This window comes from Phaseolus vulgaris, chromosome 6 (assembly GCF_051622355.1).
Source record: "Phaseolus vulgaris cultivar YP4 chromosome 6, ASM5162235v1, whole genome shotgun sequence".
Lineage (NCBI taxonomy): Eukaryota > Viridiplantae > Streptophyta > Magnoliopsida > Fabales > Fabaceae > Phaseolus > Phaseolus vulgaris.
In genome coordinates, this window is record NC_143503.1 from 30,480,020 (window position 1) to 30,490,874 (window position 10,855).

Genomic DNA, 10,855 nt, shown 5'->3' on the forward strand with positions numbered 1-10,855 from the left:
TTTAGAAATGACCATAAAATTGGTAACATTTTTTTTATGGAAAGATGGGTATGCAAAAGCCACAAGGGAGAGAATAAGACCATTTAAATAATTTTGGCTTCAACCTTCAAACAAAGCATAGAGAGTTAGTAAAGAGGAACATTTGTTGCACTTTTCAAAATTTCATCGAAGTTGTTTTTTTCTTTTTTGATGAACTGTCCACGATGCTAAAGTTCATGCCTATCTATAGAGAATATGGTATTATGATTAAAAAGAAAAGACAAAAGGATGATAAGGTCATCCGTGGAGAAAGAAAGGAGAGATGTTTCTTGCTCTGCAAGTTAATGTTTCTTTGGACACAAACAATCAGTTCTTGGAGCACTAATAAAATTTTCTCTTACCTGTAACATATATATGGTCAATGCAACATTATTAACTCACATTTTATTCATCTTTATGATATTATGAACTAGTCTACATTTTTAAGCATTTTTTATTAATTTTAATGATAAACCTGATTCTAGGATGTCCAAAAAGAATAAAAGTCTAAAAAATAGAATAAGCTTATTTGAAGTAAAATATAAGTTTATTTAGGTATATTTCTCCATAACACTTATAGAAGATAACTATAAGTTAAATATATATATATATATATATATATATATTATTTATAGGATAAATGGTACAAAAGTAAAAAAAAATATTTACTAATTAATTTTTGTAAAAGCTGTTTATCAAATTTAGTAAAAAAACGTAATGATTGCATTATATCTTTTCTATAAGATAGAATTTATTAGTTTTATTTATTTATTTACGTATTCTTATTAAAATTGGAACGCACAGTAGAATTGAGCATAAAAAAATCATGACCATATCAAGCTTATGATCTTTAATAGACTCGTGCTTACCATATACTTTTCTCACATTTTAATTGCTCTACTAAAAGACAAACTAAAAGAATCATGTGATCATAAAGTCTGGAAGCAACTCTTACTTTTTTAACTATAAAATGCATATAGAATCTGAAATGAATCACAGTGAATATTTTTTAACTTACCTTCAATTGCATCAAACTTCTCATTACCATATTTTATAGAGATTAGGATATAGTATTGAACTTCTCTATACATATTTTATAGCAATTAGGTTATAGTGCAACATTTATCACTCCATTATACAACAAAATTCAAGTTTATGCAGATTGTGAACACCAAACTCCTCAGTTCAGCATTGGCACATTAAAGCAGAAAACTCTTCTTAGTTGCTGCTAATCTTGCCTTACATCCTTCAAATAACACTTTTGTGACTACTACTTTAACTTGAAATCCAACATCAAGCAGAAATGGACACCACATCGCTTGATACCAGCAACCATCAACCTCAAATTTATTCTAAATTTGAGTATAATAGGAAGCAATAATTATATTTGAGCCAGGGAACAACACCATACAGTATCAACAGAGCAATACCCTTGTTGACACTCAAAACACCAAGAAATTTATGGCCTTAGAATGTCGCACTCCACAGATCAAAGTTTAGTTTTTCATTTAGAATTGTCAGAATGTTACGAATTGCCTCCGCATTACCAGGCTTTGATATTTGCTTCAATTATGCATACATACTAATAAAAAAAATCTTTTATTAAGACTAATTTAAGCATGGATCCTTCCAAACTATGTTCAATGGTTTAGAATTGATTCCACTGTTATGATTAAATTTAAAAGAAATGAGCACTATACATCATATGGTTCCATCAAAAGTAAAAGTGGATAAAACATTCACCTTCCAACATGAAGAGGGGAAATTATTTAAATGTATATAAAAGTAAGAGGTAGATAGGTTTAAATACTGCAATTAATGGATGCCTAGTTCCTACCAGTGATATCAATAGTGGGAATGAAATTCAAGAACATTTCATTGACACAGCTTTCCTACCAACTAAGACAACCCACTCATTGGCGTATAAACAAAATTTAATATACATTATAATACATTCTGGTTACTTGAATGAATTGAAAAAGCTGACTGTGTCGTTGAGGGCATGGATAAAGTAGTCCACATCTTCCTTTGTGTTGTAGAAATATAGACTAACGCGTGCACTTGAGCTGACTCCTAAGGAGCGATGGAGGGGTTGGGCACAATGGTGACCTGATCTGATAGCCACTCCATGCTGAAATTATACACTCTCAATTAATTACCTAACAACTTTAACAGCTACAAAACTTCTTCCACAAATTCAGGCTTTATCACAATTGATTTATATAGAATAAACTTTCTCAAAACCAAAATAATGCACATATCTGGGGATAGTCATTTATACTCCTACCTGTTGGTCCAGAAATGTTGCAAGATCAGTGGGATGCAAATTCTCAACATTGAAAGAACAAAGAGCAGCTCGTTGGACTTTTTCTGAAGGCGCTGGCCCATAGATGCGAATATTTGGAACTGATACAAGCCTTTCGTACAGATATCTACTTAACTCCACCTATGGAAATTTTATGTTTAGTAATTGTTCACAGAATAACAGTATAATTTATCTCACTAATGAAAAACATTACAAATTTTATACATGAGCAAAAAATAACGTTGACCTATAACTGACATGTTTGCCAGTAGTTTCTATCAGTATCACTTGTTGAAATCATGCAATAAACTGAAGAAACTTTTAGCTCCAAGTAAAATAAGTTAGGTTAGCTGTGTATTAGGTGATCCCAACCATACTACAAATAATTCAGTGATATACCAGGTTGAAAATTAGTAATTTAGTTTGTGATTTTGATTGTTTTGATGATATTGAAGGATAGCATGACTAAGGCAGCATTGCTTTGAATATGATGCTAACAAAAGTGAGGCATCAAATAATGAAAATTACAATAATGGAGAAAATGGGTATTTGAAGAAGTAAAAAATGAGGATGACAAGAAATGAAAATCTAGGAGAAAAGGATGAATTGGGAAATGAAGGGGAAAAAAATAGGGTAAAAAAAGAAAAATATCCTGACCATTGATTGAAAAAAGAATACATCAATGGTGAAAAAGATATAGTTCACGGTGGGAAACTTGACAGCCTACCCACACTAGTCAGTGCCTTTTCTTAATTTAAAATGGTATCTAAAAAAGTCCAACTTAGAGAATACGTGCGATGTTAACAAGGCATAACAGTCATGTCAGCATGTAACCGGAGGGATCAAACAGCAAGGATCTTAGAAAAAAATAGAAATATAATGGGTACTCAAAGAATGAAATATTTTATTGGGTAAATAGTTGAAAAACTCAAATTTATTGGGGACTTAAAACTTATTTAAGCCTTTAAACAATACATACTATTTAGATACACACTCAAGCTATAAAAGTATTTATGATTGACTTTATTGCTTAATTTGAGTTTCAAATGTATATATAATATTATGTATTATTTGTAGTATGATCTTGATCAACTGGATTGGGTTTGGAATGAGGAACAATAACCATGGGAGCCAAGCAACAAATGTGAGAATGTAGATACAAGGGTGGAAAGCAAGAACCAACACGGGGGAGAAGAAACAAACCTTGGTGCATTAGAACTACTAACAAATTTAGTGATAAAAATTAAAAACAAGGTAGTAGAGAGGGCATCAATGGTGAGGAAGAAAAAGAAACAAAGAACAAGAGTGGTCATTCAGCAAAAGATGTGATTAAAAACAAGAAAAACCTTAGCTTCATTATGGTTGAGGAAGATGTGAGAAATAGTAAGGGTTGGACACTCGAATTTCAAGGATTCCAACCATGTAACCACCATCACAACCACTAGACCCATATTTGACCCAACACACAAGTAGGTCATAATCATGGATTGTCTATTGAGGAGCTCGGGCATTTATGCATGAAGGCTAAGCCACCACCAGCGGAACCTACAACTTAAACTCTTCCATTGAGGAGGATGCATCATCATTCAAGGACATGCCCTACAACAAACTAGATTCCATCACCAGAATCACAAGGCCACTCAACCATGAAGCAAGTATGGTTGCTAAGATAGAGAAGAAAATGGGTCCTGTCTTGCATATCCAAAGCATTAACATGAGGGCAGTGGTTGGTTTTACCTTGAAGATGATGATGGTAGGTTAGATAGTTTGAATAAGGCATGTTAACAAGATAGGGGGAGAGACAGGTCATTTAGTTTGTGAGATAACTGGTGCATTTGGGAATTAGGAGAAGCAGACCCTTAAAATTTTGCAATGTTTTTATCCTTGTAATCAAGGTCGGTCTAGCTCTATTTATTCTAAATAAGATACAAGGTTTCTTCCATGATGTAAGGAGAGAGATAAATAGTGGTGAGGAAAGGAGTGGAAGGGAGGGGCAGATCCTTTCTGCAGTGTTTCTTTTTTTCTAAGTGCATTTTTTTTTCATTTTTTCTCTTCTGGATTTGTCATCCATATCAGTAGTAGAAGAGATTAAGCTTTGAAATAAATAAAATGGAGCTATACTTCTGTTGCCATATCACAAACTCATTAAATGAGGTGTCAAGCATCAACACAAGATTGGATATGGTGTCAAAGAGTTTTACACCGAGAGAATATAAAAATTAAACTCCAGAAGTTATGCATCATTGAATAAATAACAGTGTTTGTTATAAGATTGAATCTCAACTCACCTCGTAATCATGTATAGTTTGCATACCAATCCCAGATAAGTAATCAATTGCTGCTCCTAAACCAATTGCTTCCCCAATAGCAGGTGTTCCAGCCTCAAATCTAGGACAGTAAAAATGCCTCAAATAATAAGATACATATAACTATTGGTATGCAACAATAGTAGAGAAACTATCATTGCAGGGTGGAGGAAAACAGCTAGGCACGAGGCCAGATATTACTATTGGCTATTCTTAAGCCGGATAAAGAAATCATCACAGTATGACTCCCATGTAGCAAAAACCGTTTCTATCCCTTAACTATTATTAATAACAATCACTTAAATGGTTGATGCAATCATTTTCCAGGTCACAGAATTTTATGAGTTTGAAAACATCAATTATCAAAACCAAATTATAATAGTCTTGCATCAAGTGCAGGAAAATTACAATAAGAAAGTGAAAAAAACTAACTAAGCAATAGAGAAGAAGAATAGAATCACACAAAGCACAGAGGAGAATATCAGTCTTAACTTAAAATTTCTTCTGAAGTAATCTCTGTGTATCCGTTTCCAATTTTCAAATTTTAATCCCACATATATCACCTCTTACCTTTACTAATGTATTGCATGACACTCCAAGCATACATAGAGATATTAAGATATATGATAATTTCAAGCAAACTTGCTAGTCGATAGAATAGCCTAGGTATAAATCTTGTAGTGATGGAATGTAGTAGCAAGTAAACTTTAAAGAATATAGGAAAAGCAATGATAAAAATTAGTACAGCCACTAATGCTCTTATATTCTCTTAGTATATTGGGAATCAAACTTATGATCTCTACCCAAGCCAATGTAGATTGTCTACTAAGATAAGCCGAGCCTTGGTCGAACCAAAAGCAAGTTCACAAACCTGGATGGAGGTTCAGCATAAGTTGAATGATCAAGATATACATCAGAAATCATTTCACCACCACCTAATCAATTAAAGGTAGAGATTAACAGCAATACATTACTTCAAAAGTCAATCTCATTATCATGGAGCCAAACCAAACAGGAACTGTTAGGGTCTGTTTAGTATGAGAAAAGGTTGTCTATTTTTATTTTCTGCTTTCACTTTTAATTACAAAAAAAAATATTGTTTTTACTTTGTTTTCTATTCTCAAAAGATTGAATAGGAAAAACTGAAAACAAAAAAGAAAAAAAAATGTTCTCATTGTTTCTTATACAAATATTTTAAAAAAGACAACCAAGTGAAAACAAGGTGACATTTTCATAATTAAAAATGAAAACAAAATGTCTTCTCAAACCAACAACCCTATTTTATTATATTGCATTTTAGTAGGTTGTTCTTATTTTATGGGAAGATATAAGTAACCAGACCTAATAACTTACCTAAAAATGGAGGCATGGAAGACAAGAGGTCTATTTTACCAAATAAGAATCCAATTCCCGTAGGCCCACACATCTGAAACACGTGTTTGATAACTTGTTACTATTTCGTAATAGTTACAGTGCAAAAATATGTAAACAATCCTACCTTGTGAGAAGAAGCAACAAGAAAATCAACATTAAGGCTCTGGACATCAACCATCATGTGTGGAACACTCTGACAAGCATCTACAAGAACTTTTGCTCCAACATCATGTGCCCATTGTGCAATATCTCTAATAGGAAGCACAGAAGCTACATAAAAGCAGAGTACAAGATATATGAAATCTCACTCATTTCAGCTACACATTCTATATGTGATCAAAGTAAATCTTACAACACAAAAGGCTTAGGTTCCTCACTTCATGAGTTAATTTTTGGGATTATGTTAGACACAACCCAACTTCAAAATAGTATCAGGGTCACCCTCAACTGTCTAAAACTTTACCCAACCCACGATGTTCACCCTATGGCTTTCTCAATACAATATGAGAAGATCCTACAATCTCCACACTTATCCAATCCTGGGTGTGCAAGGGGGTGTTGTGATCTCACATTAATAATACCAAAGTAGAGATTATAAAAGTTTGGATAATCTTCACCTCCTAAACTAGTTTTTAGGGTTTAGTTGGACCCATCCCAAATTCAAGAGAACATTTAGCATAATGTTATGATAGGTGCTGATTCTGATCATGTTATCTCACAGATCTGTATAAATTCAAGGCAATCAAATTTTCAATGTTCCAGTATTATGCCTTTGAAACCTAGTGACATTCTTGTGAAACAGTGAGGGATTTTAGAAAACAGCTAGTGAACCAATGAGCATCAATGTTGAAAAAATACAAAATTAACCCTTGAGGCACCTGATCTTCAACAGCATAAATTCAAGGTATCATTAAGTAAATTGGAATTATCAACATGAACCATCATGGTTAGAAACATACCAAGCACATTTGAAACATGATGGACAACAACTATTTTGGTCTTCCTTGAGAACATTTCTTTCATTTTGTCTATATCTGGAATTCCATCTTGGTTTAAATCCACAAATTTCAAAACAGCCCCTACTTTTTTAGCTATTAGTTGCCAAGGAACAATCGCACTGTGATGCTCAGCAACTGTAAGTATGATCTGTAATAGTATAAAACTAAAGGTTTTACAAGTACACAAGTTGCAGACAATGGCAGTATGAACCAAAATCATTATGTGTATGCTAATTATGAAAGACAATATTAAGTGATTACAAAGAAGCCCAAATGTCTAACCCAGCAATTAAAATTTCTACTTCAAAAAAAATATTTTTGACAAATTTAAATAAACCTTGATACTCTCCAAGATTTAAGAAAATGCAAAAAATGATTATAGAATTAGTTGAACAAATAAGTGAGTTTTAAAAATATGAATCTACAATGAAATACCTCGTCTTCTGGTTTTAAATTTGACAATCCCCAAGAATAAGCAACAAGATTGACACCTTCAGAAGCATTTTTTGTGAATACAATCTCTCTAGAATCAGAAGCATTTATAAAAGATGCAACTTTCCTTCTAGCTGATTCATACTCATCTGTGGCCTTTGCACTACATCCATAAAAATTATATACAATAAAGCAATAGGTTATTTGAATAATACTGTATATAAATTGAGTGTGCATTGACCTCCCGATAAAGCAAGAAAGAATTTAAAATAAAGTGTCCTCAAATTGCACATGTGTACCAAATATTACACAATAAGTACCTCAAGAAATGTATGCCCCGATGCACATTTGAATTGTAGCCTTCATAATAGTTTTGCAATGCTTTCAATACAGCAGTGGGCTTCTGAGAAGTTGCTGCATTGTCTAAGTAAACAAGTTTTGAACCATTTACTTCCTGTGGAGTTAGATAAACTATCATAACTTCATAATATGTATTGGAGATCTCACATTGTCTAGATATAGTATATAAGTGAAAATTTTAATGTTCAAGAGTTTAGGTTTTGTTTATAGGTGCTGCTTATACATGTTGCTTCAATTACATTAGTTTGGAAAAGGATCGAGATTTGTGAGGCCTTGAAAGGTATCACTGAAAGTTTTAGTTTTCATTCTTCAAGATCATCCCACATAGTATGTTGAGGTGGCAATCAGTAAAGGCAATCCTTTTAAGCCACATGTATATAACTGAAGCAACAAGTATAAGCAAAACCTAACAGCAAAATCTAACCTCTTGAATGTTAAAACTTCCAATTGTTGATATACAATAACACACAATAAGATGATATCAAGGCCTACCCTAGTAAGATTTGTTAAGTCTATCATGTTATCCACTATTGGGCTACTATCGACCAGCCACAAATATTCAATCTCACACTCAAGATGTAAGTCATCTGCGTGACAGGATGTGTTAGAGATTTTACATCGATTACCAAATTATAATATATAAGCATTGCAAAACTCATCTTGCAAGCTAATTTTGTGAGGTTAAATTAAACTTAAAGTGCACTTTCTAAGAATAAGTACCACAAAAAACATATGAATGTCAAGTATACAATTAACAAATTTGCGAGCTAATTTGCAAAGAGAAAACAAGGTAAACAATTTTACTGTGAGTGATTTAAGATTATGACAAGACTAGATATTTCAACTTCACTTTGACTAGGCAAAAAGTAATAGACTTTGTCCAATAAGCCAACATATTGCTCAGAAAACACCAAGGCACAGATGAAACAGTTAGACTTGCACTCTAGAATACTTCTTGAGACATCAGCAAAGATATGGGGAGATGAATTAGAAACCTTTGACTTCTGAGGCATCCAATCGAAGCAACTCTTTGTTGCTTTTGCAGTTCCACCAGACACAGATCTCAAATGAGAATCTAAATATGCCATAAGTGTTTGATACTCAACTGTCAAGATTTCTATCTCTACAGCACATATTCTTGTTATGTTTAAGAGGGTCTAAGCTAGTCCATCCGTCAAGAATTAAATTTGTAACGCAATAATCAAATTGAAAATTCAAACCCTAATTAACCCGACACTTCTACACATTCACATCTACACTAAGGAAAACAAAATTGAGGATAACAAGCAAAAAACAGGCACCTGGTGAAGTATAGGAAAGTGGGGGCGGGTGGAGTGCCCCAGAGATGGGGAGCCAACAGCTGGTTCAGCTACAGCTTCGTTGACAGTTGATGCAAAAACAGAGAGAGACGATACGCGACGGAACCCAAATCTTACAAACGATGAGCTCCTAATAGTGATCGAGCAGCAATGACTGGGACTTGAAAATTTGAAAGAAGGAAGTTTTGGCAGCAAAACTTCCATTGCCAACTTCACAACAACAACAAAATCTGTAACATGGTAATTTATAGAAAAAGATTTACATAAGGAAAACGGTTATATAATCACAATTATCAAACAAGTAACTGCACTGGAAATTCAATTCAACCGAAAGTCCAAAGTTCACGAATAGGTATCCACGAACGAATCATAAACTTGGCAAATACAAACCATTTATGAAATTATAAAAGAACAAGGATTATATATCATGCACAAGGTTTTAGCCTACAGTGAAAAATCACAAGAACGTTGATTAATTACATAAAAATAAAAAATAAATCGAAAAGGATACGAACTATATATTATAGTGAACCTGTTACAGAGGGTTGAAAGCCCTTGCAGAAGCTCTTTGGAATATGGATGGCTGCTGTTTCTGAAAATTTTGCCACTGTCCGAGAGATATAGATTCTGAATGAATAGATAGATAGAAAGATAAATAAAAATAAAAAATAAAAAATAAATATATATATATATATATAGAGAGAGAGAGAGAGAGAGAGAGAGAGAGATTATGGAATTGGGATTTCTTGTTTAGTTGACTAATTTTTTTTACAAAATTATAGGTAAATACAGTATTTCCTCGAGACATATAATACAAACAAAAATTATTAAATTTCATGTAACCATGTCATTTAGTTTTTATTTAATGTCTCTAAATAAATTGAGGAGACAATTTTAAATTTTTTATAATATTTAATGATAACTTAAATTATATTTTTTATAAACTTTTAAAATGTAATTGTACACAAAAACTTTCGTGTATTCCGTAATATCTATAAGAATAATATATAATTTACATCTATAAAGTATAATAATAAGAAGAATAAGAAACTATTCTGATGGATCTACACAATAATATTTATTGATTATATGTTTACATTATATTATTGATTATAGTCCTATATGTTTACATTTTATATGATTCTATTGTAAATATTTCATTAATAATTACGTCTTGTATTATAATAATAATATTAATTAAAATATTAAATAAAAAAAATTATTAATAATAACTAAATTTTATTTTTTTCTAATTTTTTCTATAAATATAAATAATTTTACTTTTTATTCATTTTTTCACTGTTTTTTTTCTCTTCCTCACTTTTTTGTCACCTAATTCAAATATAACATTAATATTTGTCTCTGCAGGGGTTGTTTTGAAGAAGGATATGTGTGAGGAGAGAAAAATATTTTAATTCAAATTTTTTATGATATTTTTGAATGTAAAGTTATTTAGTTCATTTTTATTCTAAATGTTTATACATTAATATTAATTTTTCATGTCGGTTTCCCTGGTTTCCCTGTACACGTGTTTATTTGCTTGTTTGCTTGTGTGAATATTATTTATTCATTTTCTATAATATTATTTTTTATTTTTTTATAAGTGAGATGGTACGATAATATTGGTCATCTAATTTTTTTATTAAATATATTTGAAATTTTATTGCTCTTATTACATTCAACTATAGTGTCAATATATATAAAGTCGAAAATAAACTAGACTCCTTGTACAAATTTAAAGTG

At 31.8% G+C, this 10,855-nt stretch overlaps 1 protein-coding gene across 10 annotated transcripts; it reads right to left on the minus strand.

Moving 5' to 3' along the window:
* Positions 1–1,770: 1,770 nt before the first annotated feature.
* On the minus strand, positions 1,771–9,892 carry CPNIFS (chloroplastic NIFS-like cysteine desulfurase). 10 transcript variants are annotated; one of them, XM_068640031.2, is made up of 12 exons: positions 9,645–9,892; positions 9,503–9,556; positions 9,095–9,342; positions 7,754–7,887; positions 7,437–7,596; positions 6,963–7,149; positions 6,128–6,273; positions 5,983–6,055; positions 5,501–5,564; positions 4,612–4,711; positions 2,306–2,464; positions 1,771–2,149 (listed from the first exon to the last, which is right to left on the minus strand). In XM_068640031.2, exons 3-12 carry the CDS (start codon positions 9,314–9,316, stop codon positions 1,979–1,981), a joined length of 1,416 nt encoding a protein of 471 aa, XP_068496132.1. In that variant the 5' UTR covers positions 9,317–9,342; positions 9,503–9,556; positions 9,645–9,892; the 3' UTR covers positions 1,771–1,978. The 10 variants fall into 10 exon arrangements, 8 of the variants coding, with proteins under 8 accessions (XP_068496132.1, XP_068496137.1, XP_068496133.1 ...); XR_016521419.1 differs by lacking the exon at positions 9,503–9,556 and having other exon boundaries at positions 6,128–6,254; positions 9,645–9,864; XR_016521421.1 differs by lacking the exon at positions 9,503–9,556 and having other exon boundaries at positions 6,128–6,254; positions 9,095–9,322; positions 9,628–9,705.
* Positions 9,893–10,855: the final 963 nt, after the last annotated feature.

Bases quoted from the DNA above. Each gene is read 5' to 3' on its own strand.
- CPNIFS (XM_068640031.2), bottom strand. From the start codon at position 9,316: ATGGAAGTTTTGCTGCCAAAACTTCCTTCTTTCAAATTTTCAAGTCCC. The intron at 4,712-5,500 runs GTTTGTGAACTT...TTACTGTCCTAG, and splicing joins TATGCTGAACCTCCATCCAG to ATTTGAGGCTGGAACACCTG. The intron at 2,465-4,611 runs GTGAGTTGAGAT...AAATTTCCATAG, and splicing joins AAACTATACATGATTACGAG to GTGGAGTTAAGTAGATATCT.